At 42.4% G+C, this 27,611-nt stretch overlaps 1 protein-coding gene and 1 non-coding gene across 6 annotated transcripts; both read right to left on the bottom strand.

Annotated features, from left to right (window-relative positions):
• Positions 1 to 219: 219 nt before the first annotated feature.
• Positions 220 to 1,870, bottom strand: LOC100592386. Its single transcript, XR_004026364.1, has 2 exons — positions 949 to 1,870; positions 220 to 519 (listed from the first exon to the last, which is right to left on the bottom strand). It is a non-coding gene; the product is annotated as an uncharacterized LOC100592386 (transcript).
• Positions 1,871 to 3,998: 2,128 nt separating this feature from the next.
• RBAK (RB associated KRAB zinc finger) lies at positions 3,999 to 26,305 on the bottom strand. Of its 5 annotated transcripts, XM_030795832.1 has the most exons (6): positions 25,756 to 26,305; positions 25,308 to 25,401; positions 24,224 to 24,345; positions 15,018 to 15,144; positions 14,663 to 14,758; positions 3,999 to 9,790 (listed from the first exon to the last, which is right to left on the bottom strand). In XM_030795832.1, the coding sequence occupies exons 3-6, from the start codon at positions 24,236 to 24,238 to the stop codon at positions 7,881 to 7,883; spliced, it is 2,148 nt and encodes a 715-aa protein (XP_030651692.1). In that variant the 5' UTR covers positions 24,239 to 24,345; positions 25,308 to 25,401; positions 25,756 to 26,305; the 3' UTR covers positions 3,999 to 7,880. The 5 variants fall into 5 exon arrangements, with proteins under 5 accessions (XP_030651692.1, XP_030651691.1, XP_003277961.2 ...); XM_030795831.1 differs by lacking the exon at positions 25,308 to 25,401; XM_003277913.4 differs by lacking the exon at positions 25,308 to 25,401 and having other exon boundaries at positions 24,224 to 24,282.
• Between the last annotated feature and the right edge of the window lie 1,306 nt (positions 26,306 to 27,611).

Below are 27,611 nucleotides of genomic sequence, written 5' to 3'. Positions count from 1 at the left end.
GGGTGGACTGAGTGCAGAGAAGGGTCTGGGGACGTCAGCATCAGGGACTGGAGGACACAGCTGCTTCGTCAGAAGACAGAGTGCCTGAATAGGAACATGGGGCCCAGAGAGCACAACCAGTTCAGGTGCCTCCTGGCGACAGGGCCAGGCCTGGGGGAAGGAACCCAGAACAGCCTGGCCTACCAGGCACGGGCCCATTCCAAAAGGAAACAGCACCGCTAGCTAAGAAAGAACTTTATTATTTCTAATAAATGGATCTGGGGGTGGGGTCTGGAGAGGGCACATGGCCGTCCCCTGCCAATGCGTTGAGGCCCACACTCCTTGGGAGTGGACAGGGAAAGCCCCATGTTCCCCGGAGCCTGTCGCCATGGCCTGCAGCCCTGGACGCCTCTCACGGAGCCGCAGGTCTTCCTTCCCGACTTTCTGGTCGCGTGGCCACCACAGCCCTATCAATACAGCCAGAGCCCGGGGCCAGGTGTGAGTCTGCCTGCAGCTCTCCGTCTCCGCCAGCCTCGACTCCTGGGGAAGGGGATAAGGGGGGGCTTCCTGGTGCTGGCTAGAAAGGGTGATGCTCTCCAGCCAGGCAGCCCCCTGGTCCTCTGTGCTGTGGCTGTGCCTGTGGGGGGGGGGGGGGGCATCGGGGACGCTGTCCCTGTCCCGCAGCAGGTGCCCTGGGGGTTCCAGGTGTGTGGCCGGCCTCGAAGCCAAGGGGCCCAGCAGCCCACCCCATGTTCTCCACCCTCTGACCCTCGGAGCCCCACCAGTCACCCTCCCACCCCTGTCTGGTCCCCTGTCCTTATCTAGTTCTCCGTGCTGGGTCTGTAGTGCCTCATCTTTCTGTTTCCGTCTATTCCTTTCTCTGGGTCCCTGACTTTCTCTCTTCCCGTCCATCCCTCCGCCCCCAGTCCCCTTCCCCGCCCCTCCCCTCCAGCATGGGGCGGTTGAAACCTTGGAGCAGGTTCTGAAGGCCTTCCTGGGTGTTAGCATCCGGGAGGGGAGCGGCCTTAGCTGTGGGGACCGGGGCTGCCGGGAGCAGCAGCAGCAGCAGCAACAGCGGGGGCCACATGGCCTGCGGGCAGGGCGGCTGTGGGGGGACAAGGTGGGCGTTAGAGGCCCCGCCCCCTATTCACGCCCTTTCCTCTCTGCCCTCTCGCTTCTGCGTGCCCGGCTTGCACGTCCAGCACCCTTCACCTGCCCCCACGGCCCGCCTGTCTCCCGAACAGCCCTGAGTTAGCCCACAGACCGGTCACCGGTCTCCGGCTCCCCAGGGATTATTAGATCCGGACAGTTCTGCCCCAGAGCTGCCCTGGAGCTCGGACGCCTACACGAGCGTGAGCCACACCCCCGCGTGCTAGCCACGCCCTCGAGCCCAAGCCACGCCCACCCACTGTTAACGCTTCACCCAAGCCCCTACGCAATGACCACGCCCTAGTACATAGCCACACCCATTCTAGGCCACGCCCTCAGCCACGCAGTCTCCACTCACCAGCCACGCCCTCACTGCAGAAGACCACACCCCTGAGCACGGCCCTGGAGACCCACGCGGGCCTGGCCCTCTTCCGTGATCCCCAGTCCAGCCCCAGTGCAACAGCCCAGGCCCCCGAGTTGAGCCTCATCCAGCATCCGGGCCAGCCTCTGCCACCCTCAGCATGGAACACAGTCGTTTCCGGTCCCTCACTCCCGTTCATTCTCCATTCTTCTTGAACATACGGGGAATATTCATAGTAGCTCTTTTAATGTCCTGATCACTAATTCCATCATCTATGCAATTTCTGGGTCTTTGTTATTTTTCTACTCATTATGGGTTCTGTTTTTCTGCTTCTTTGCATGCCTGTTTTTTTGTTTTTGTGTTTTTGAGACAGGGTCTCACTGTTGCCCGAGCTGGAATGCAGTGGCATGATCACAGCTCACTGTCGCCTCAAATTCCTGGGCTCAAGCTATCCTCCCATCTCAGCCTTCTGAATAGCTGGAACCACAGGTGCACACAGCCATGCCCAGCTAATTTTTAAACTTATCTTTTGTAGAGACGGAGTCTCACTATGTTGCCTAGGCAGGTCTTGAACTCCGGACCTCAAAAGATCCTCCTGCCTCAGTATGCCAAACATTACCAATATATTCTTATTTCTTTGAGAATCTTTAGCATAGGTGGTGCAGTTTGTTCTTTGGTGATTGAGTTCCTCAAATCTCTGGTTATTTTTGCCAGAACTCATTTTCTCCAGGAAAGTGCTGCAATCTTACCTGGAAAGAAAAAACAATCACATAGCTACTTCCTGGTATGGGAGGTTAACCCCATTTCTGCTTCTTAAAAGGGGTTTATAGAGGATGTTGGCCGGGCTCAGTGGCTCATGCCTGTAATCCCAGCACTTTGGGAGGCCAAGGCGGTGGATCACCTGAGGTCAGGAGTTTTGAGACCAGCTTGGTCAACAGGGTGAAACTCCGTCTCTACTAAAAATACAAAAATTAGGGCCGGGCGCGGTGGCTCATGCCTGTAATCCCAGCACTTTGGGAGGCCGAGGTGGGCGGATCATGAGGTCAAGAGATCGAGACCATCCTGGCTAACATGGTGAAACCCCATCTCTACTAAAAATACAAAAAAATTAGCCGGGCGTGGTGGTGGGCGCCTGTAGTCCCAGCTACTTGGGAGGCTGAAGCCGGAGAATGGCATGAACCCGGGAGGCGGAGCTTGCGGTGAGCTGAGATTGAGCCACTGCACTCCAGCCTGGGCGACAGAGCAAAACTCCGTCTCAAAAAACAAAAACAAACACACACACACACACACACACACACACACACAAAAAAAAAAAAAAAAAAAAAAAAAAAATAGAAGGGGCCTGGCTGTGTTGCCCAGGCTGCTCTTGAACTCCTCAGCTCAAGATCCTCCCACCTCAGCCTCCCAAAGTGCTGGGATTACAGGTGTGCCTGGCCTGCTTCCCTTCTTTGAAGAGACTGGCTTCCTCATATCTGGACATAATTTGGGTTGGAATAAGGAACAGTGGGTGAATTTTTGGCCTCAGGTATAAAGTAGTCTTGCATTTATGTCTTTTGACATAATTTAGAGACAAAATTGAAAAGTTTGCCAACCCCAAGCCAAGCACCAGCAAATATGGGTATGGGTGGAGAAAATCTCCTGTGAAATGGGCACTTCCGGTGTGGGTGAAGGGCGAGCCCCAGCCTTGCTTGAACACTGTCTGATGGTTCTGCCCAAATGAGAGAGCAAAGGGAGCCACTGTGAGGGAATCACACCCCCAAGTCCCAACCAACTCTCAGATTCCCCCTCCTTCAGCAAAGCATTAGTCACCTGTTCATACTTCCGCTTAACCCTCAATGAGTAAGGCGGAATGAAAAGCACACGGCCGGGTGAGGTGGCTCACTCCTGGAATCCCAGGACTTTGGGAGGCCGAGTTGGGTGGACCACTTGAGCCCAGGAGTTTGAGTCCAGCAACACAGCAAAACCCTGTCTCTATGAAAAAAATTAAAAAATAAAAAAATTAGCCAGGTGTGGTGGCATGCACCTGTAGTCCCAGCTACTCAGGAGGCTGAGGTGGGAGGATCATTTGAGCCTAGGAATTCGAGGCTGCAATGAGCTGTGAGTGCACTACTGCACTGCAGGCTGTGGTGAGAACCTGACTCAAAAACTAAAAATAAAAGAAAGAAAAACAAAAAAATGCCTCCCCACCAAAGAAAATGAGGCACACAGTCTATGCCATCCAATCCAACGTCACGTCCTTCTTGCTGTGCTTTTACAAGCTCAGCCAGCCCCCACCCAAGGTGCTTTTTTTTTCAATGGTGCAAAGTCTTGGTGACCCGTTTCTTTCACTCAATTACATCTGTGCTGTTAACTGTGTATCTGAGATTTGCTCAAAGGTTTAGCTGAATACTTCTTAAATAATTTTCCATCAAATCAAACTCAGCATTATATTCATTCACTGCCAAGAAAGGTCACCTCTATGGTAAAAGTTAAGAGGAATCCCGAATTCAGAAATGCAAAAAACAATTTGTTTAGGGAAATATGAAATGTTACACATTAGATTCTTTATTGAAGAGGCAGCTCAGACCTATTTATATATGCAAAAGTACAGGATGACAAAGTATGTAATGACTCTTTAACCTTCTCAAATATTTCACTTAAAATATACATTATGCTAAGCCTTAAGGACAGCGTAGGAAATCTTAGTAGTTGCCATTAAAATTACTATAAATATGTATTTCCTGCACAGAATTATGCAAAATCTGCCATTTAATTCCTGTTATGCAGCATATTCATACACATCTAGAAAAATATGATTAGAGTGATGAGCGCCAAAAATGTTAGCCATTTGTGATTTTAGAAAACTTTTATGGAAAGTGTAACACACATGCAGAAAAATACATATATCTTAAGTGCACAGCTCAGAACACACTCAGATATTTAGCACCCAGGTTTAGAAACAGATTATTCCCAGCACCAGATAAATGCCCCCTTTCAGCCTTGGCCAGGGCTAACTGCTATCCTAATTTCGAACCGCATAGACAAGTTTTGCCCGTCTTTATAATTTATATAGAAGGAATCATACAGCATGTTGGCTTTTGTGTCTGGAGTCTTTCATTCAGCAAGGTTTGTTAAATTCAGCTATGTTATTGCACGGACTTCTAGTTCATTCATGCTGTTTTACAGTATTCCATGGAAATATGCCACTTGTTTATTCATTCCATTGCACATGTGCCTTAAGATAGTTCTGTTTTGTGCTGTTTTATGCTATAAATATTCTAGTGCATGTCCTTTGGTGGACAGACACATGCATTTTTGCTGGGTTTGGGTAAAACGGTATACATATGCTTGGCTTTAAGTGCCAGCTTTCAAAAATGGTTTTATCGATGAGCAATTCCACCAGTAGTGTACAGTTCCTCTTGCTTACATCCTTGCCAAAACGTGATGCTTTTTCATGCTTTTCATTTTAACAATTTCCATGGATGGGTAGCAGTACTACATGGTGTTTTAAATTTCAATTTCCCTGATTACTAATAAAGCTAACACATCTTTTCATGTTTATTGGCCGTCTGGATATCCTCTAAAGTGAGTGGATATCCTCTAAAGTCTTTTGCCTTTTCCATTTTCCCCCTTGTTGATTTGTAGGTGCTCTTTACATATTCAAGATCAGGGGCCAGAAAACTATGAGTGCAGACCAAATCCAGACTGCCACCTGGGTTTGTGAATGGTTTTACTGGGAAGCAGCCATGCTCATTTTTTTTTTAATGCATGGTGTACGGATGCTTTCACACAATAGCAAAGATGAGCAGTTGTGACAAAGCCTAAAATTTTCACCATCTGGTGCCTTGCTAAAAAGTTTGCCAACACTTTTGCTATACTCAGTGCTGTTGTCACATACATGAACTGCAAATATCTTCTCCTCCCCATGGTTTCCTGTTCATTTTCTTACTGGTGGTCTTTCTGAGAAATAGAAGTTCTCAAATTTAATATTAAGTTCTAATTTTATGGGTTAATGCTTTTTGGGTCTCAATAAACCTTTGCTTACTCCAAGATTACAAACTGTCCTCAGATTTCTTTGTAAAGCTTTCACATTTCATATTCAGATCTGCAATCCACCTCCAAATGACTTTTTATTAAATTACAAAATTTAATTGGCAAAGCACATTTACTGGAAAGAACACCCTTTCCCCCACTACACTTCATTGTCACCTTTCTCAAAAGTCAGGTGATGGTATACATGTGGGTCTACTTTTGAATCTGTATGCTGTTCCACTAGTCAGTTTTTTCATCCTTGTCCCAAAATAACACCTTCATTATTTCTATGGCTTTATAACAGGTCTTGATATTTGGAAATTTCAATCCTCTCTGTCCATTCTACAAGATAGCCTTGACAATTATTGGCCTTTTGAATATGCATATGAATTCTAGAATTAGCTTGTTAATTTACATTAAAGAACTTGCTAGGATTTTAAGGTCGCAATGAATTTAGGAAAAAGCAATAGTTTTGAGATTGTCCTGGAATCCTGTCCCTCTCCTCCTTTGTAATTTTCTTTTCTGGATACAGTTCTTCAAAGCATATTAACTCATTTTCTCCCCCTAGGCACTTGAGGGATCTTTTAAGTGGCATTGCTTTTCAAAATTCCATTTTCCATGTTTTTTGCTGGTATATCATAAAATGCTTTTTGCATAACTTTTATGCAGAGAACTTATCAAATTTACTCACGGCATCTGCAAATAGAGATTTATATTCTTTTTCTTTTTTAAAGTTTTACTTCTTTTCTAATCTCTATGCCTTTTGTTTCTGTTTCTTGCATTAGTTTTCTGGTTAGGTCCTTCTGAACAATGCTGAATAAAATCACTGACAGCAGATATCCTTGTCTTATTTTTATAATCTTAGCAGAAATGTTCATTATTTCATCATTAAGCATACTGTTTGTTGTAGTTTAAGTCTCTTTATGCAATTAAGGAAGTCCCTTTCAATCCATCATTTGCTAAGATCATAAATGACCATTAACTTTACCACAAGAATGTTCTGCATGCCAGATTACTTTTCTACAGGTGGTGTATAATAGCAACTGACTTTTGAATATTAAGCCACCTTTGCATTCCTGGAACACAATCTATTTGATTACCATTTTACCTTTTCTCAGAAAAAATCCATCTTTGTTTTGTTTACCCAGTATCAGGTCATATGACCACTATAAAACAAGTGACTGGCAAAGAGAATGAAATCATTATTATTTTGACTAATCAGGATTCCCCTGTGTCATGTGAAGAAGCGGTAGGTACCTAAACTGTTCCAGCAAGAAATGGAGCGAGGACATTAAGTTAATTGATAAAAAAAAATCTGCTAGAAACTTGAATCAATTTGTTCTGAAATACTGGGAAAAAGGAGAATGCACAAAACAATGACACCGTATTTGTATCAAACAGAAGTTTGTGAATAAAATTTCTAAATTATAAAATATTGGCACTAGGCACACTCAAACCTATGGGTTAAAAAACAAGGGTGGTGTGAGAGTTGGGGATATTTTAGAGTATGGGCAGTATGCTTGTTCTCTTTCACTGAAATAGACTTAAACAATTCCAAATTATGTATGTATAGTTTATCAAAATAGTCTTTTAGAAAATCTTATCTTGCTCAGATGCAGTTGAAAACTTTACAAAACCACTGCCTCCTCTACTAATGAGGCATTTGTTAAAAACCCATTTGTAAATTCCTCTAAATAGAAAACTAGGTATTTTACCATTTTATACCTATTAAATATTATCTCACCAACAGTATATCCTGTCTTAGTACATTTTGCCATCCTAATACTCAAATAAGAAAACTGCCTCTTCACAAGTCGTCCAATTCCACACTTGCATAGAATTACCATTAGATTGCATTTTTAAGACATGATAAAAAACGGCCATATACTTATTTAATGCTACTGTCCTCATGATCAACTCCTGATAATTTAAAAACTTCATTTTATACAATGAAGATTTATTCAGAGCTTATAGCCTCTGAGATTGTTCCTATAAACACCTGATTTTACATTAGAAATATGGCTTTTAGAACAAATTTCCAAGACAATATATTTTCCACATTCACCATATTGACAGATTTTGCCTTTGTATGATTCCCTGATATGTAAATGCAATTTGAATCCAAAATAAATATTAAATATTTATAAAACTTCACTCCCACATAAATTAGTGTCCGATGAGTCGTATGATCTTGCTGAAGGCTTTGCTTCTTGTTACATTCTTCGGGATTCTTCTCTGTGAAAATTAGGATTAAAATGACTCTAACACCTAAATGCTTCTCACCATTCAGGAACATGAACTCTCCGTTAAACGTTTTGACTTCCTATTGGATTTCCCATATTCATTATATTCAGAGTTTTCTAAAAATTGAGATCTGACTTCAGAGATTTTCCACATCAAGTACATTCATATTTCCTCTTCTATGAATTCTCTGATGGCTATTGAAGGCTGATCTGTGATGGAATTTTTTCCCACATTCATTACATTCATAGGGTTTCTCTCCTGAATGAGTTCTATAGTGTACAGTGAGGTATGACTTCTGAGAAAAGACTTTCCCACATTCATTACATTCATAGGGTTTCTCTCCTGAATGGCTTCTGTAGTGGACAGTGAGGTTTGACATCCGAGAGAAGACTTTTCCACATTTACTACATTCATAGGGTTTCTCTCCTGAATGAATTCGATGATGTATGGTAAGATATGATTTCTGAGAGAAGAATTTTCCACATTCGTAACATTCATAGGGTTTCTCGCCTGTGTGTACTCTTTGATGTCTGAAGAGGGATGAATTATGGGAAAAGGTTTTCCCACATTCACTACATCCATAAGGTTTCTCTTCTGAATGACTTCTATAATGTTCAGTATAGTATGACAACTCAGTGAATAACTTTCCACATACATTACATTCATAGGATTTCTCCCCTTTTGGAAGTGGCTGGTGCCCATCGAAGGCTGAATTTACAAGGAAGGTTTTCCCACATTCATTACATTCATAGGGTTTCTCTCCTAAATGAGCTGTATGATGGTCAGTGAGATACGACAACTGAGAGAACTTTCCACATTCACTACATTCATGGGATTTCTCTTCTGTGTGTACTTTCCGATGTCTAATGAAGGCTGAATTTAAATTGAAGGTTTTGCCACATTCATTACATTCATAGGGTTTCTCTTCTAAATGACTTCTATAATGTATAGTGAGGTATGAAACCCGAGAAAAGAATTTCCCACACTCGCTACACTGATAGGGCTTCTCTCCTGTGTGTGTTCTCTGATGTGTAATCAGGGTAGACTTTCGGTAGTAGGATTTCCCACATTCATTACATTTATAAAGCTTCTCTCCTGTGTGAGTCCTCTGATGGTCACTGAGAGCAGACTTGCGGGAGAAGGACTTCCCACATTCGTTACATGGATAGGGCCTCTCTCCTGAATGATTCCTCTGGTGTAGGGTGAGATGTGTCTTTTGGCAGAAGGTTTTCCCACATTCGCTACATTCGTAGGGTTTCTCTCCTGAATGAGTTCTTAGGTGTTGAGTGAGGTGTAACTTCTGACAAAAGGTTTTCCCACATTCATTACATTTATAGGGCTTCTCCTCTAAGTGTGATCTCCGATGTACAGTGAGGGTTCCCTTTTGGCTGAAGGATTTCCCACATACATTACATTCATAAGGTTTCTCTCCTGTGTGAGCCCTCTGGTGGATGATGAATTTTGACTTTTTACAGAAGGATTTTCCACATTCACTGCATTCAAAGGGCTTCATTTCCATTTGTGATCTCTGATATGCATTAAAATTTGACATCTGTATGAAGTCTGGTCCAGAATCATTCCACTCATAGGGCTTCTCCCCCATGTAAGCTCTCTTATGAGCAATAAAAACAGCCTCATTGTCTAAGGCTTCCATGCATTCATTATATTCAAAGGGTTTCTCCAAAATATTAATTTTCTGAAGAATATTTTCTTCATTTTGAGAACAGGTATCCCCATTTTGATTAAATTCATACATTTTCTCTCCATGATATGTTTTCCCACATTCATTACACTCATCAGGTTTTGTCCTGGCATAGCTTCCATCACTACTAATTAATTCTGAAATAGATTCTAAATTCTTTCCACATGAGACACAATTATGAGCTATTATGCTTGAAGGAACAAGGCTTGTTTCCATATAAGTTTGACTAAATGTATTCTCTTTCTCTTCAGTCAGAGTTTTGCTGTTGGTACAAGCAGCTTGCCTTGAGTGTTCATCTTCGTTTTCTTGGATTCTGTCTATCAGGTCATCAACTTTCCAGACTTCTAAAAACGAAAAATAGTAAACAAACTTTGTAAATCTGAACACACTAGCTATGGAAGGGTACTGGTATTCAAGAGCCCCCATTGTGGGGTTGACTCTGGCTTTAGAGCCAATCTCTATAAATAAAAATAATTACACATGCATAGTTATCTTTTTCCTTTTATTTGTAATACAAAACATAAACACACACACACACACACATACACACACACACACGGCGAAAGAATTAAGGTGAGATAGTGGTAGAAAATAGAAGAGTAAATTCATATTGAATACAGATAACCTTGTTGCTTTACAAATATTATGTTTCAAACTTTGGTAGAAAAGGTGAAATACAACCAAATGATGAGCAGAGAAGTGGCTGAAAGTGCGCCAGATCCAGGCAAAGATGGGAGGACTTAGATCAAATGGGATAAGGAGGAACAAAAACAGGTGCTAGGTCTTCATGCAAAGGAAAGACTCCATTATGGATTACATTTGGGAGACATCTATTACAACTTATATTAAACTGCAAGATATCGCTTCATATCAAGACGACGATGGTGGCATCCCTTCCAAAATTCATGCCTTACTAGTCTGCATATAAATGCAAATAAACATTCTGAATGCTCTGATTTCTTCACATTTACAGAGAGGATCCACATTCATCTGGAGGAGAGATCCAGGCATGTGAATGTCCAAAAGACGCATAAGATAGACCAGAAGGCAAGGTATCTTGTTTTTTTTTTTTGGAGATGGAGTCTCGCTCTGTCACCCAGGCTGGAGTACAATGGCACAATCTTGGTTCACTGCAACCTCCACTTCCCAGGCTCAGCCTCCCAAGTAGCTGGGATTACAGGCACACGCCATCGCACCCGGCTAATTTTTGTATTTTTAGTAGAGACAGGGTTTCACCATGTTGCCCAGGCTGGTCTTGAACTCCTGACCTCAGGTGATCCACCTGCCTCAGCCTCCCAAAGTGCTGGGATTGCAAACATGAGCCACCATGGCCGGCCAGGGAATATCTCAAAAACAAGATCATGCTGGGCATGGTGGCTCACGCCTGTAATCCTAGCACTTTGGGAGGCCAAGATGGGTGGATTGCCTGAGTTCAGGAGTTTGAGACCAGCCTGGGCAACATGCAAAACCCTGTCTCTACTAAAAAAAAAAAAAAAAAAAAAAGAAAACAAAACAAAAAACCCAAGATCAGATCTTTGAAGTGTTTTGAAAGTCATATTTAATACTAGCTAACCTTCTTAGCCATTAAATTCTGCTTTCCCTGCTTGCACAATATAGCACAGTGGTTAAGAGCATGACCACCAGAGCAGGCCACCTCAGTTCAAACTCCCAACAATTTACTAACTAGGGCACTTGGTCAAGTTACGTAACTGTGATGCAGTTTCACTCATCTGAAATGTGAATATGAATGCCTAAATCATAGGGTTGTCAAAAGACTGAATTAGTACATGTAAACTGCTTAGAACAGTTTATAACATAAAACAAATGCTCATTAAGTTGAGCTATTAATTTTCTTTCAATTTGCTGACTTAAATTTCCTAAAACCAGTCATGTCTCTGTATAATTCTTTTACTTAATTCTGAATACAAACAAGAGTTCCCAAACTCCTGGGTTTCATTTGGTGTAAAATTTTATATCTCAGATTCCTAAAGCTGCCCCATGATGTACTTTTATTTTTATGTATCTTACAAATTTTTGGATCCACTAAACTATTGTTAGCTGCTATCACCCACATTCAATGCAACCCTGATGGTACTCTGCTCAGAAATCTACAACATCTCTGAGCTACAGCACCCCAAACACCAACAGAAGAAACTGAAAGGTTATTAATGATATTTTTCACTACTTGGATTCACAATATATGTCCAAGCTAGCATTCCACTAATCTGCCAACATCTTCTGTGCCTCGAAGCCTAGGCTATGCCTTGCTTATTCTCAGCCGCAAGTCTGTACTCGTGATCTTCTCCACTCAATTTGACTTCTGGTGTTGGCTATACTCCAAATCTATCTATAGTTTGGGGGAAACTTGAAGACATTTATCAAATCTCTTCCCAGTTCATTGAATCTCTTTCCCTTACATTTTAAAATAGCTTCTTAAAGTTGCACAATGTGCATTGGAGTATAAATTTTCCATGTGAAAACTGAATTTTAAAGTAGTTGATGCAGCTATGATCTTATTTCCTAACCAAAACCTATGCCCTTGGAAAGTATTCATATTTTCTTTGAATCTCTCTGAATAGAAATTAAAGTAGTTCTTAATCTGATGGGTGCTTACAGGTTCTAATCTAGCCCCTATCTGTTTTATCAGAATCTATGGTTCGGAATAAATGATCTCTCAATGGATTAATGATAAAGATCTTTCTTTTACCTACCTCCCTGGTAAGTGAATAAAAACCTACTGAATGCCTATTGTATGTTGCATTACCAAAGCAAGAAGAGTAAAAAGGTCTTTCCTCTTTGGAGGATTATAATGCAGGTAGAAGAAGCTCAAGCAACAAATATATGTACCTACCTATCAGAGCATATAATCATTTAGAGCATATATTCCTATCAAAGCATAGAATCACAGAGCATATACTCCTATCAGAGCTTATACTCAGAGCATATAATCCTATCAGAGCATATACTCATAGAGCATACACTCCTATCACAGCATATAATCCTATCAGAACATATAATCTTTGAATATATAATCCTATCAGAGCTTATACTCATAGAGCATAGACTCCTATCAGAGCATATAATCTTAGAATATATAATCCTATCAGAGCATATAATCACAGAGCACACAATCCTATTAGAGCTTATACTCATAAAGCATACACTCCTATCAGAGCATATACTCCTATCAGAGCATATAATTCTTACAGCATATAATCCTATCAGAGTGTATAATCATATCAGAGTATATAATCATATCTAGCTTTTTGTGGTAACAATTGCTGAGTGGAATAGATATTAAGAGAAGGAAAGACTGGAGTGGTCAATGAATCATGAAGCAAACTTCAAGGAGTTAACCTTGTCAGCTCAAATGTAAAGCATAAAGTTCTAAAGCTGACTGCTCAACAATGCAAATACAGTTAACATTACTGTATACTTAAAAATGGTTATGATGGTAAATTGTATGTTATGTTGTTTTTTTTTTTATAAAAATATAAAAATTAGCCAGGCATGGTGGCGTGTGCCTGTAATCCCAGCTACTTTGGGAGGCTGAGGCAGGAAAATCACTTGAACCTGGGAGGGAGAGGCTGCAGTGAGCCGAGATCGTGCCATTGCACTCCAGCCTGGGCAACAAGAGCGAGACTCCATCTCAAAATGGAAGGAAGGAAGAATGAAGGAAGGGAGGGAGGGAGGGAGGAGAGGAAGAAAGGGAGGGAAAATATGTATTATCTGGGCAAGTAAAATGCAGATGAAGGAAAAGGACAATGATCATTTGAATGGAAGATGGATCCACTGTAATCCAGGTATGGGAGAATACTGAACACTAATGTCAAAAGAAACAGAATGTGCTGACGATCTGCAAGGCATTTCACAAAAGACAAAGAACACAAACCATGGAGAGAAGACTAGCACAATCAAATACTGGGAGGTGAGGAAGGTAGACAGAATTCATGATTTTGGAATGTGCACAGTTTATCATCAGACATTCTGAGAAAGAAGGAAGTGAACTATCTCCCTGGTACTGCTATGTTTTCAAGTAAAATATTCAACTAGGCTCCAGGTTAAAAGTGTCAGACATATCAATTTGGAGGCAAGCTGCAAAAATACACAGGAAAAAAGGTCTTAGAAGTTGAGATTAGATAAACTCTTTTAAGGGATACATAGAAAACCAAAAAACTGGAAAACAGGTCCTAGGGGGACACTTCTGAAAAGGCAAGAAAAGGAACCGACATTCACTTATGAAATTCACACTTCCTGAATGTCTACTATGGACAGAGCATGATTCCAGTTATGGGGAAGGGGAAATGAACACAGACGGGTCATAAATGAGCATTGGGGAAAGAGAGGAAAGCTGAGGGAGTGCTATATCGTCACATCAACTGAGCATGGACTTTGGGAAATAACGTACACCACAAGCTGTAACTGAATTCACAGGCATAGGTGGGGGACGAGGTTTTGGTATCTGAATGCCTAAAGAAGTAAATAAAATTGAGGGCAGAAAATAAGTCCAAAGTATTTTTAAAGCAAGGAAGGAAAGAAAATGGAAGATAAAAAGAATGAACATAAAAGTCTCAAGGTAATTTTTATGTCAGACTTCTGAATGCCCCAAAACAAAACAATTCTGTAAGGCCGGGAGCCTCAGGACTGTAATCTCAGCACTTTGAGAGGCTGAGGTGGGCAGATCACTTGAGGCCAGGAGTTCAAGACCAGCATGGTCAACATGGTGAAACCCTGTGTCTACTAAAAATACAAAAATTAGCCAGGCGTGGTGGCATGCGCCTGTAATCCCAGCTACTCAGGAGGCTGAGGAAGGAGAATTGCTTGAACCTGGGAGGTGGTGGTTGCAGTGAACTGAGATCATACCACTGCACACCAGCCTGGGTGACAGAACAAGACTCTGTCTCCAAAACAAACAAACAAACAAACAAAAAACCCACAACAATTCTGCAATGGCGAGGGAATAAATAAGTTACCGATAATGCTGGAGAAAGAGGAAGTGAATGGGCCCCCAGTACAGGTTAGAATGAAGAAATCCCTACCAATGTAAATCAAATGTAAAATCAACAAAAGAGTTCATGTATGTGTGCGGGAAGGAAAGTGATATTTGGGGGTTGGAAGGTGTTACTGAGGGTACCGAATGCATATAAACAACCCTTTAGTCACTCCCAAAGGTCTGGGATGAGCATGTTTTAACATTTGATACTCTACTAACTTACCTGGACTATGCTGACATGGAAATTCACCTTCCACTATCCATGGCTCCTCTCCCTGCTCCAACTTAATGATGACGTTTGGCTTGGTGATATCATACCCTGTTAATGGGAAGAGAAGGACTTGGGCAAGCTGCTTGGCTTCAGAATCTCCGAAGTACAAGATGTTACCACCTCATAAGCTGCATAACAGAAGTGCTCCATTTTTTACCTTATCAAAGTTAGAATCTTTCAATGAATAATAATATAAACACTCCAGCTAGTGCCCACAAGGAATTAAATGGTGTCATCACTTATTTCTTCAAACTCAAGGATAAAACCCCATTCAAATGACAGCATTCAGAAAGCAAGCTATCCTCACCCACAGAAACTAGATGGCTGTAGTTCTCTAACATCACATCCCTGTATGTTATCTTCTCATCAGGGTCCAGCTGCTGCCACTCCTCCTGGGTGAAATCCACAGCCACATCTCTGAATGACACTGGCCCCTGTAACGGCAACATGATCAGAATTGGGAGATATGGAAAAGGGATAGGGGGATAACATTTTACAAAGCTCAATGGTAAAGTTAACCATGAACATTGTACACCTTATTTTATGTTACAGATTATGGAAGGGAAATCATATTGGAAATACATATCCTTTGGGGTCACATATATATCACAAAAATAAAAATCCAAAACACAACTGAGCTCCTATTTTGCAACTGAACTGAGTTTTGGGGATATGAGATGAGTGAAACACCATGCCTGCTCTCAGAAAGCGGACAACCTAATAAGGAGATAAACATGTAAACAAACATAAGCATTTTACTCCTTGTCACTTCTTTTAGTCTTCTTTGCTGCCAGGCCCTCCCCTTCTCCTGGACCTCTTCATGGTGGAGTGCCCACCAGTCAGTTCCTGGTCTTCTTCTTCCTAACTCACTGCTCTGGGGCCCTCATCTAGTTTCAGCTCCTTGTTCTTTTGGCTCTTTTATTCTCATAGCCAGTGGCCTCTGGCTATCTGCATGGCTGAGTTTTATCTCAAACATCTCAATCTTGCAGCAATAAATATTCGTTAAATGTATGAATGCCCAAAGCTGTTATTAGAGTAATGCAGACAAGGTGCAGAATGATTTAACAAAAGAAGATCAAATTATTTTAACTTTATGCCATCAGATTAGGCTTCACAGACTCAGTTAACTTGAAGTCTTTAAAGATGAATTGTGTATTCTATGGGATGAAGGGGAAGAAGATGATGAGGTGTAAAAAGTACCAATGGCAAACATGAAGCAGCTTCAATTTTTAAGAGGTTGGGGCTGGGCATGGTGACTCATGCCTATAATCCTAGCACTTTGGGAGGCCGAGATGGGAAGATCATTTGGGCTCAGGAGTTCGAGACCAGCTTGGGCAACAGAGTAAGACCTCATCTCTGATCTCTGCTAAAAATAAATTTAAAAAAAATTGGCTGGGCATCATGGCACATGCCTGTAGTTCTAGCTACCTGGGAGGCTAAGGCAGGAGGATCGCTTGAGCCTGGGAGGTCAAGTGCTGTGAATGCAACACTGCACTCCAGCCTAGGCAACAGAGTGAGACCTTGTCTCAAAAAAAAAAAAAAGAAAAAGAAAAATGCAAAACTCCTGGGCTCCAGCAATCCACCTGCCTTGGCCTCCCAAAGTGTTGGGATTACAGGCTTGAGCCAGCATGCCCTGCCCAAACTTGTAGTTTAGAAAAAGGAAGTGCCCAGTAAGCATGTTGCATTATCCTATTATTTATAAAGAACATATCAACAAGGGGTTCAAATCCAGTGATACAGCTAGGACCATGTAGATCCCAAGAGATAGCAGAGGCAGAGTCGCTAGGCTGTGGGCTGAGAAACTAAAGCAGAACATCCAAGCTTATCCACAGGCAGGCCACAGGAGCTGATAAAATCACCAAAAGAGAGTAATAACCTTCTGGGTTAAGTTAGTCCAGAAAGCAAGGAGGTGGAGGGGTTAGAAGACTGATCAACCAATAAATAACATAAAATTACATGCCAATACAATACCACTTATATCAATACAAATACCCAAAATGAAACACAACCAAACAAAATCCAGTACCAGATTAAAAACATAAGATACAATAGCCAAATAGGACTTATTCCAATAATATAGACTAGTTTAATATTTGGAAATCTATTAATATGATAAGCCACTATAACACAGCAAAGAAGAAAAATTTTGTATCCATGAAGATACTTGAAAAAGCTTGACAGAAAAAGCTGATTTAAAAAAACTAAAGAAAATAGAAACTGATGGATACTTCATTAACATCAATAATATGTATATACACAAATATAAATATTGCACCCTAATACGCAATGGTATGTATGATATATCTGTGACATATGTATTTCAATTACACACAAGTACATATATACAGTTTGCGTGTATACACACACACACACACACACACACACACACACACATTTATGCCTCAGTCTTCTCGGTCCAAAAGTCAGGATTTTACTTAACAGGGAAAAACTACATACCTTCCCACTAAGATCAAGAACAAGGTATTAATAAAATGCTCATTATCTACAATTAGAGAAGAGAAAACAATTAGAGGACTATAACTAAGAAAAAGTAAAAGTGCTCGGGCATGGTGGCTCATGCCTGTAATCTCAACACTTTGGGAAGCCAAGGTGGGCAGATCACCCGAGGTCAGGAGTTCGAGACCAGCCTGGTCAACATGGTGAAACCCCATCTCTACTAAAAATCCAAAAAAAAAAAAAAATTAGTTGTATTATTAAGGTCAACTTACCCTATGTAGGGTAAGTCAGTTACCCTAAATTACTTTATAAATATGCAATCCCAATAAAAATACCAAAAAGCTTCTTCCTGGAACTAGATAAGCTGACACTACAGTTCATATGAGGTGGAAGAAAATAAAAAACAGCTCAGGGAAAAAAACCATTTGGACGTGGATAAAACTGGATCCAGGCCAGGTGCGGTAGGTAGCTCATGCCTATAATCCCAGCACTCTGGAAAACTGAGGCAGAAGGATTGCTTGAAGCCAGGAGTTTGAGACCAGCCTTGGCAACATAGCAAGACCCTGTCTCTACAAAGAAAAAAATATATATATTAGAAAAAATATATAGAGAGAGACACGAGGACTTCTGCCCTCAGTTGTGATAAACTAACAGGTACTGGATATACCCTCCAACCTGAAACAGCACATACCAAAGAACAACAACAACAAAAAAATCAAAAACAGAAAGAAAAATAAAACGGAGAACATATACGAAGCAATGGTTTCTTTGTTTTTTTGTTTTGTTTTGTTTTTGAGATGAAGTCTCGCTCTTGTCTTCTAGGCTGGAGTGCAATGGCACAATCTCGGCTCACTGCAACCTCCGTCTCCTGGGTTCCAGTGATTCTCCTGCCTCAGCCTCCCAAGTAGCTGGGATTACAGGCATGCACCAGCATGCACGGCTAATTTTTGTATTTTTAGTAGAGACGGGGTTTCACCATGTTGGCCTGGCTGGTCTCGAACTCCTGACCTCGTGATCTGCCCGCCTCGGCCTCCCAAAGTGCTGAGATTACAGGTATGAGCCACCACGCCTGGGCTGAAGCAATGGTTTTCAAGGCACTGATTATCAGGCAGTAGAGTTATCTATGAGTGCTGGGAAATAAACAAGGTGAACCAATCAACTTCTGCCTTGAGCGTTTCCAGGCCACAGAGCAGGGAAGAAGAACAGAGGTAGATGTGAGGAGAAAGAGCTGTGAGATGGGAAAATGGGCAGGAAATTACAATCCATAAGAAAGAAAAGAATCAGTCCATCAAAACTGGCCCAGAACTGACACAGAGTTTACAACCAGCACAGAGCACTGAGAGAGTTCATCATTCTATTCCAAATGTTCAAAAACATTGAGACAGGCAAGATGTGAAGAAGACCCACGCTAACCTTCTACAGACAGAAACTACAATATCTGAGATGAAAATTACACTGGAGAAGATTAACAGCATCGTGGAAAAAAGAGATTAGTGAATATAAAGACAGCAACAGAAGTTACATAAAATGAAACAGAGAAAAAAGAATTAAAAGCAAAGAAAGAGCAACAGTGTGTTGTGGGAAAATTTCAAGTGGCCGAATATACAGGCAACAAGAATCAATGGAGGGGAGGTGGTGGCTATTTTAAGAAATAATGATAAAAATGTTCCCAAAGTGACAACACCATAAACCCAAGATCCAAGAAGTTCAATGATCCCCAAAACAGAAACATGAAAAAAATGATACCATGACGTATTGCAATCAAATTGCCCAAAACTAGTGATAAAAAGTTTAAAACAGTAAGGGGGGAAAGACGAAAAGACATGTTATATATAGGAGAACAAAGATGAGTATGAGATCAGATTTCTCTTAGAAAAAAATGTAAGCAGGAAGACAACAGAGAAACATATTTAAAGCACTGTGGAGAAAAATCCAGGAAAAACACCTTAAAAGCAAAGACACAATGAAGACATTTGCAGACATACAAGAATTCATCATCAACTAGAAGAAATGTTAAAGAAAGTCCTTGAGGCAGAAGGAAAATGGCAGCAAATAAAAATTTAGATTTACACAAAGGAAAGAAGAGTACCAGAAATGGTAACTGCATATTTTCTCTCATTACTTAAATCTTTTTAAAAGATAACTGGGCTGGGTGTGCTGTAATCCCAGCACTTTGGGAGGCTGAGGCAGACGGGTCACCTGAGGTCAGGAGTTCGAGAGCAGCCTGGCCAACATGGTGAAACCTCGTCTCTACTAAAAATACCAAAATTAGCCGGGCGTGGTGGTGGGTGTCTGTAATCCCAGCTACCGGGGAGGCTGAGGCAGGAGAATCACTTAAACCCGGGAGGCAGAGGTTGCAGTGAGCCGAGATCACACCCCCGCACTGCAGCCTGGGGGACAGAGTGAGACTCCATCTCAAAATAAATAAAAGATAACTGTTTAATTAACAACAACATAATAGATTCTGTGTGGCACTGATACTACCTGTAAAAATAAAATGAACAATGGTGTAAAGACCAAGAGGAGAGAAATGGAAGTATCCTATTGTAAGCTCTAAGCAAAATGGTATATTACTTAAGAATAAACTATGATAATTAAAGTTGCATACTATAAATTCTAACTCACTAAAATAACAAAACAGTGTGATAGCTAAAAACCCAACAAAAGATATAAAGTAGAATCATAAAAAATTATCAATTAATCAAAAGGAAGGAAGACAAACAAAGACATTTTAAAAAGAAACAAAGATAAGACTAGAAGAAAGCAAAGACAATGGACTATAACCTAACTAGTTTTATCAATAATCACATTACATGTAAACAGTCTATACATCCCCAATTATGAGACAGAAATAGACTGATGAAATCAAGCAAGATCCAAATCTTGCTGCCCACAAGAAATAATACTTTAGATATAAAGATGCAAATACGTTAAAAGTAAAAGGATGGAATAAAATATACCATGCATGCATTACTCAAAAGAATGCTACATAAATAACGAAGTACATTTCAGCCTGGAATATTAGCAGGGATAAGGAAGGCCATTTTACAAAGTGGTTAATTAATCAACAGGATGTAATAACCTTGAACATTTATGTATCTAATATAACACATAAAGCAAAAAGTGGTAAAACTGCAAAGAGAAACAGAACCACAAATGCAGCAGATTTCAATCCCCTCTCCCCCACAATTGATACAAGTAGGCACACAATCAACAAGGACATAATACACCTAAACAACACAACCAACCAACTTGATCTCATTAACATTTATCAAACACTCCACCCAACCAGAGAAGAACAAGCCATCTTCTCAAGCATGCGCAGAAGTTTCCCAAGACAGATCCTATCCTGAGCCATAAATTTAAGAGGTTCCATGTAGTGCTCCAGACAAAAATTCACAGTCTAAATCTAATCATGAAGAAAGATCAGGGAAACCTAAACTTAAAGACTTCTATAAAATCATTGGCCTGTATTCTTCAAATATTATAATGGCACTGAGGAACAAATCCGTATTAAACAGCCTTAAAAAGCATGAAAACTAAAAGCAATTGACAGTCCTAGACTGAATCTTCTACCAAAAATTAAAAATTGCTATAAAGGAAATTATTGGGAAATTGGCAAAACTGGAAAATGAACTATAGATTAGATAAAAGTATTAAATCAATCATAAATTTCCTGAATTCAATTACTGTGCTATGGGTATTTAATAGAATGTTCTTGATTTTATGAGATATAATCTAAAACTTTATAGGGTAAAGAGACATGACAAATCATACCTACTCTCAAATAGTTCAGAAAAAATATATATATAAATATATACACACACATATATGTATATATGCATATAAATGATTAATGTGGGAAAATGTTAAGAATGAAGTATCTGAACAAAAGGAAGTATCTGGGATTTCTTTGTAAAATCCTTGCAATTTTTCTGAAAATTTGAAATGACTTCAAAATAAAATGCTGAACAGAAAATAATGCTATCAAATATATATTATATGTATAGATTTGCTATCAAATATATCAAATATATTTCAAAAGGACTCAGAAACCAACTTAAAGGGATTCCATCTGGCCAAAGATGGAGCCACTTAATTTTCAAAAAGAATCACAACTTCGATGTACTGAAATATTTACTATCTGTTTAAACCCATGAGCTCATAATGGTAACAAAACAAAAAAGCCTTCCTGCTTAGAAGCCTACTCGATATTTTAGAAACTTTCTTTCCTGCATGAATTACATAACCAAATAGAGAATAGAAATTTATCTTTAGAAAAGTATTCTAGGCCAGCTGTGGTGGCTCATGCCTATAATCCAACACTGGGAGGTCAAAGAAGAGGATCACTTGAGCCCAGGAGTTCAAGACCAGCCTGGGCAACATAGAGAAACCTGTCTCTACTAAAAATTAAAAAATTCGCTGGGCATTGTGGCACATGACTGTACTCCCAGCTACTTGGGAGGCTGAAGTGGGAGGATCACTTGAGCACAGGAGTTTGAGGCTGCAGTGAGCCATAAATGTGCCAGCCTAGGCGACAGAGTGAGACTCTTTCCAAAAAAAGAAAAGAAAAGAAAGGTATTTTCGCTAGTAAATAAAGAAGAAATGGTAGAATTAGCAGATCACCATTTTGCCTCCCTTAATGAACTAGTAAATCACAGCAATAATCAACAGTCAATAGTTCTTAAGTTCACAAAAACAAAGAAGGTAACACATGTCTCCAGAAGTAGACAAATGCCACGTATGGTACAGCTGTGTGAAAAGAACTGAACATAAACCTGATTAGACTTCCAGATCAAACTACCAATTTTATAAGGCATACAAGATTTTAAAAATGTGCTTGAAGGTGAAACAAGGGTAACACAATCCAAACTGAGGATAACCAACCCAGTTTCTTCAAAACAATGAGCACGTAAGAGACATACTATGGGAACTATTAAAAGATTTAACCCAACTGCCACATGTATTAAGAGAGTATTATGAGTTATTCCTAGCCCCTTTCAAAAAGATTCCTTATTAGCCAGGTGCTTACACCTGTAATCCTAGCACTTTGGGAGGCCAAAGTGAAAGGATCACTTGAGGTCAGGAGTTTGAGACCAGCCTGAGCAATACAGTGAGAATACATCTCTAGGCCAAGAGCAGTGGCTCACACCTGTAATCCTAGCATTTTGGGAGGCCAAGGCAGGCAAAGTGTCTGAGCTCAGGAGTTCGAGACCAGCCTGGGTGACACGGTAAACCCAGTCTCTACTAAAATACAAAAAAAATTAGTTGGGTGTGGCAGCTTGCGCCTGTAGTCCCAGCTATGCGGGAGGCTGAGGCAGGAGGATCGTGTGAGCCCAGAAGATTGAGGCTGCAGTGAGTTGTGATCACATCTCTACACTCCAGCCTGGGTGACAGAGCAAGACTCTATTTCAAAAAAAGAAAAAAAGAAACAGAACAAAACAAAACAAAACAGACTTCATCATTTAAAGACAAACAGAAATACTTATAGACAAATCTTTTTAAAAGCCAAGAAAAGAGAGACTCCATGGAGAAAATATCAGTTTGGAAGTAACGGATGTCAAAGGCAGACAAAGAGTCCTGTGAGGTAGGGGCTAGGAAATGCCCGCTGGATTCGACTGCAATTAAATCACTGGTAATCTTTACTGACTGACTCAGCAACGTGAAAAGGACAAAACTAAAACACTGAGAACTGAAATGAGAAACAGAAATGAGGAAATCTTCACAAGAGAGTAACTGTTTGTATTGTTTGCTGTGCAACCCAAACGGAAAGATGAACAAATATTTGAAGGATGATCACATCTTTCATTCCCCCCATGGTCTAGGACTCAACAGTAAAAACAGAATTCCGTCTACTTGGATCACAATATTTCCATCCCTGGAAAAATTATATGCACCAGGTTCTCCTTGGGCAGCAGGCCCTCTGCTTACATAAGCACCAAGAATAAGCCATAAGTTACGGTAATTTAATGGTTGTTATTAGGAAAGCTATCTGCAATTATATCAACTGGAATGAAGAAATTTTTCCAAGTCCTAGAAAATCTTTTAAATCCCCAAGTAACAAAATTGGTTTCTCCTTATAATCAATGCAAACAATGTCATGGACGGTGATATGGTTTCGGTTTGTGTCGCCGCCCAAATCGCGTGTTCAATTGTAATCCCCAATGCTGGACGTGGGGCCTGGTGGGAGGTGATTGGATCATGGGGGCAATATCCCTTTTGGTGCTGTTCTCCTGATACTCAGTGAGTTATCACAAGACGTGGTTGTTTAAAAGTGTGTAGCGCCTCCCCCTCCCTCTTCCTCCTGCTCTGGTGATGGAAGATGTACCAGCTTTCCCTTGGCCTTCCACCATGACTGTAAGTTTCCTGAGGTCTCCCCAGCCATGCTTCCTATGATACAGCCTGCAGGCGTGAGCCAATGAAACCTCTTTTCTGCATCAATTACCCAGTCTTGGTTATTTCTCTATAGCAGTGCGAGAATGGACTAATACAGATGGCATTTTCCTTTTGTGATGACTGCCAAGAATATCAGTCCTGGGTGTGGCTCAATTTCAACAGCCTTAAAATGTACTACCCATACATATAAGCTTCACAAATCATTTTTGGTGCTGATCTGCCACACTATATTTTACAGGACAATGTCTATTTCCACATTGCCATTTTAAAGTATGAATCCTGGCTGGGCACAGTGGCTCATGTCTGTAATCCCAGCACTTTGGGAGGCTGAGGTGGGAGGATCACCTGAGGTCAGGAGTTTGAGACCAGCCTGGCCAACATGGTGAAATCCTGTCTCTTCTAAAAATACAAAAAATTAGTCGGGCATGGTGGTGCACACCTGTAATCCCAGCTACTCAGGAGGCTGAGGCAGGAGAATCACTTGAACCCAGGAGGTGGAGATTGCAGTGAAGCAAGATCATGCCACTGCACTGCAGCCTGGGCAACAGAGCAAGACTCCGTCTCAAAAAAAAAAGAAAAAAAAGTATGAATCCTTACAAACCACTTAAAATGCATCATAAAATAAAGTTGAGGAACATATACACAAGCATGAAAACTCACCTGCAATGTGTTCATTCTCTGCTGCTCTTGGAAACGTGCAGAGACTGTGGCTGGTAGACCTAGACGGGGAGAAGCAGGTCATTGAAGTCATGAGTGCTCTGGCCTGCAAAGGCAGGAATCTCCTGCGTAAGAACCACAAAAGAAAGTTCAAGAGGCTAACACCCTGTGAACACTCAGCCTACAAACACTCAGAAGGACCTAAAAGAGTGATACAGGGTTTTGCCAGGCTGGTCTGGAATTCTGGCCTCAAGTGATCCGACTGCCTCGGCGAAAACCCGTCTCTACTTAAAAATAACAAACAAACTAGCCAGGCGTAGTGTCACATGCCTGTAGTCCCAGCTACTCAGGAGGGTGAGGCATCCTTTGAACCTGGGAGGTGGAGGCTGCAGTGAGCCGAGACCACGCTGCCGCACTCCACACTGGGTGAGAGACACTGTCTCAAAAAAAAAAAAAAAAAAAAAAAAAAGAGTGATGGGGGAGCATGCCTTTGTAACTTTGTAACTCTAAGACAATTAGTAATTAGATGAGTTAGACTCTCATGGGTAACACAACTCATTTTACGAATAGTCTGCTATCATCAAATACAACCTGCAAAAAGAAAAAAAAAATTCTCATTATACGGCTCATGTTTTTTGTGGTTTGTTTGTTGAGACAGGGTCTCAATCTGCTACCCAGGCTGGAGTGCAGTGGTGCATTCAGGGCTCACTGCAGCCTCAACCTCCTGGGCTCCAGGCTGGTCTCTAACTCCTGGTCTCGAGGCATACTCTTGCTCTAGCCCCGCAAAGTGCTGGGATTACAGGTGTGAGCCACTGCATCCGGCCCGCATTTTCTTATTGTCTCCTTAAACTGCTTAAAATCAAAGAAGCCATAGAAATTGAGTATGTGAGCTCTCAGAAATGAAATGAATGTGTATAAAATATGGTTTTGTTTCTAAATTATCTAACTGAACTTGGTTATTGCTGCACCTAATAATCTATTAAGAAAACTAGGATATGGGAGAAAGAACACTGGCCTGGAAGATAAGACTCCTGAGTTCTATGAGCAACTCTACCCACAAAGCCGGTGACCTGGTCAAGTCACCCACCTGCTAAGGCCCAGTCTCTTCCCCTAGCAACTGAGGCAGCAGGAGAGAATCCCTGCAGACTGTTCCTGCATTACTACGAGTCTCCAGGGCATATCTAAGGGGGGAATCAGCAGACACTGAAATGAGAGAACAGAGGTGCTGACGGACGTTTACAGGCAGTCGAAATCTGGAGCACGGAGAGGAGGAAGAAGGGCTGTTAGGGGTTACGGGGGAGTGGAGACGACGTCCACAGCTGAGGCTGGTGACACCCTCCACGGCCCCGTAAGCCTCGTCCTCCCAGATCTTCCCATGCAGCGCCTGTTCGGTGCAGCCGGACCCTACCCTCAAACCCAAACACACGTCTCTCCTGCAAACGATCGAGACCCTCCCCCTGCCCCACACTCTAAGGTCCCGAACACACGGTGACTTCACCCAGGCCCTTCTCCGGGCCCGAAAACCCAAGACCTACCCTCCTGGGGCTCTGCAGCCTCTGCCCCACGGCTCCCGAGAGGCCGGGGCGGGGCTGCTGTTGCGCGTCTGCTCGCGAGGTCCTCTCCTGTCCACCTCACTAAGATTGTTCTGCTCCCAAGGGGCCCGGGCCGGGCCTACAGGGCAAATCCAGGCGGGTGTCCTTCCCGGGACCCAGATCCGCCTCCCTGGGGCTCACCGTACAGCGGCGGCCTGGGCCAGGGGCCACCAGGACACACACGGGCCAGGCCCGGGTCCCGCCGCCCCTTCGCCTCCGCCGCCACCTCCCGCCCGGCCCCTCTGGCCCCAGCGCCGCGGGCTCCGGGGCTCACGCTCGGGGATCCCCGCTCGAGCCTCCACCCTGCCCGCGCGAACCCTGGCCCGTGCAGCCCCGCGCCCGCCTAGGTGCTGGCCCGGGCGGTCAGCGTCCAGCCCCGCAGGCTCCGCGATTCTCGTCCACTGGAGGCCAAAGCCTGGGAACTAGAGCAAGCGGTGACCTGAGGACGCTCAGGAAGCGAGAGCAGTGCGGCGGCGGCGGCGGCGCGCGTGCGCGAACACGCACACAGGGAGAGGTGCACACGCGCGGGAGTGCACCGGAAGTCCGTCTCCAGGGCCCACCGCTGGTCCCAGGACAAGTACCGGACTCTATTTCCCATGAGCCTACGCGCCCTCCAAGTTTAGGGGCCGTTTTAAATGTCTCTACCCTGCCTAAAGGTTAAGAAGCTCCAGGCTATGAGCTTTGATAGCCCTGAAACCCTGACTGAACTTCGCATTTGTCTTTACTCCCTTTTAGGGTCAAGTCCAGGGCTGCCTGACTGGGTCCTGGAGCCCAAGGCCTCTGGGTTAGAACCGAATTTCCCATAACAAGAAGGAAAGGAAATGGTGTATTATGGTCACTGCGCTGAAATGCTAAGAGAAGTTTCACTCAAATACTAGGACAGAATAAATGCCCAGCGATGCTTTCCAAGGAAGAGAAAGAAAATAGAATTTGTGCCAGGCGCGGTGGCTCACGCCTGTAAATCCCAGCACTTTGGGAGGCCGAGGCGGGCAGATCGCGAGGTCAAGAGATAGAGACCATCCTGGCCAACATGGTGAAATCCCGTCTCTACTAAAAATACAAAAATTAGCTGGGAGTAGGGGCGTGTGCCTGTAATCCCAGCTACTCGGGCTGAGGCAGGAGAATCGCTTGAACCCGGGAGGCGGAGGTTGCAGTGAGCCGAGATCGCGCCACTGCACTCCAGCCTGGCGACGGAGCGAGACTCCGTAGCTTTTCTAGATCACACAGCGAATGCCTAAAAACTGTAGAGAAATCAGGAAATACACAGATCGAATGAAGAAAAGAGATACCTGTAATCTCACCTTCTCCAGGAGGGTTATGTTTAGGGTTAGGTTATGTTGACCAAAAAGACACAAAGTCTGTAAAGAGTTTTATTCTGGGCCTCCTATTTGAGTGACCATGGCTGGTGACACAGCCTCAGAGGGTCCTGAGAACGTGACCCCAAAGTGGTTGGGTTACAGCTTGGTTTCATACATCTTAGGGATACAGCAGTTACAGGCAGACATAAATCAATACATGGGAGGTATACATTGGGTCAGCCAGGAAAGGCTTTCAGGTCACTAGTAGATTCAAAGATTGGCAGTTGGTTTCAGAGTTAAGCGTTGGCTGAACAGTTGGAAGACGACATAAAGAAATGGGCCATTGCGGTGGCTCACGCCTGTAATCCCAGCATTTTAGGAGGGCGAGCTGGGAGGATCCCTTGAGGCCAGGAGTTCAAGGACGGCCTGGGCAACACAGCAAGACCCCCATCTCTACAAAAAAAAAAATTTATATATATATCCAGGTGTGGTGGTGCATGC

The sequence above is a fragment of the Nomascus leucogenys genome, chromosome 17, assembly GCF_006542625.1.
Source record: "Nomascus leucogenys isolate Asia chromosome 17, Asia_NLE_v1, whole genome shotgun sequence".
Lineage (NCBI taxonomy): Eukaryota > Metazoa > Chordata > Mammalia > Primates > Hylobatidae > Nomascus > Nomascus leucogenys.
This window is presented reverse-complemented; position numbering and strand designations above follow the sequence as displayed.

Bases quoted from the DNA above. Each gene is read 5' to 3' on its own strand.
- RBAK (XM_030795832.1), bottom strand. The intron at 14,759-15,017 runs GTGAGGATAGCT...TCCCATTAACAG, and splicing joins CAGCCATCTAGTTTCTGTGG to GGTATGATATCACCAAGCCA. The intron at 9,791-14,662 runs GTAAGTTAGTAG...TTTCGTTTTTAG, and splicing joins TCCATGTCAGCATAGTCCAG to AAGTCTGGAAAGTTGATGAC.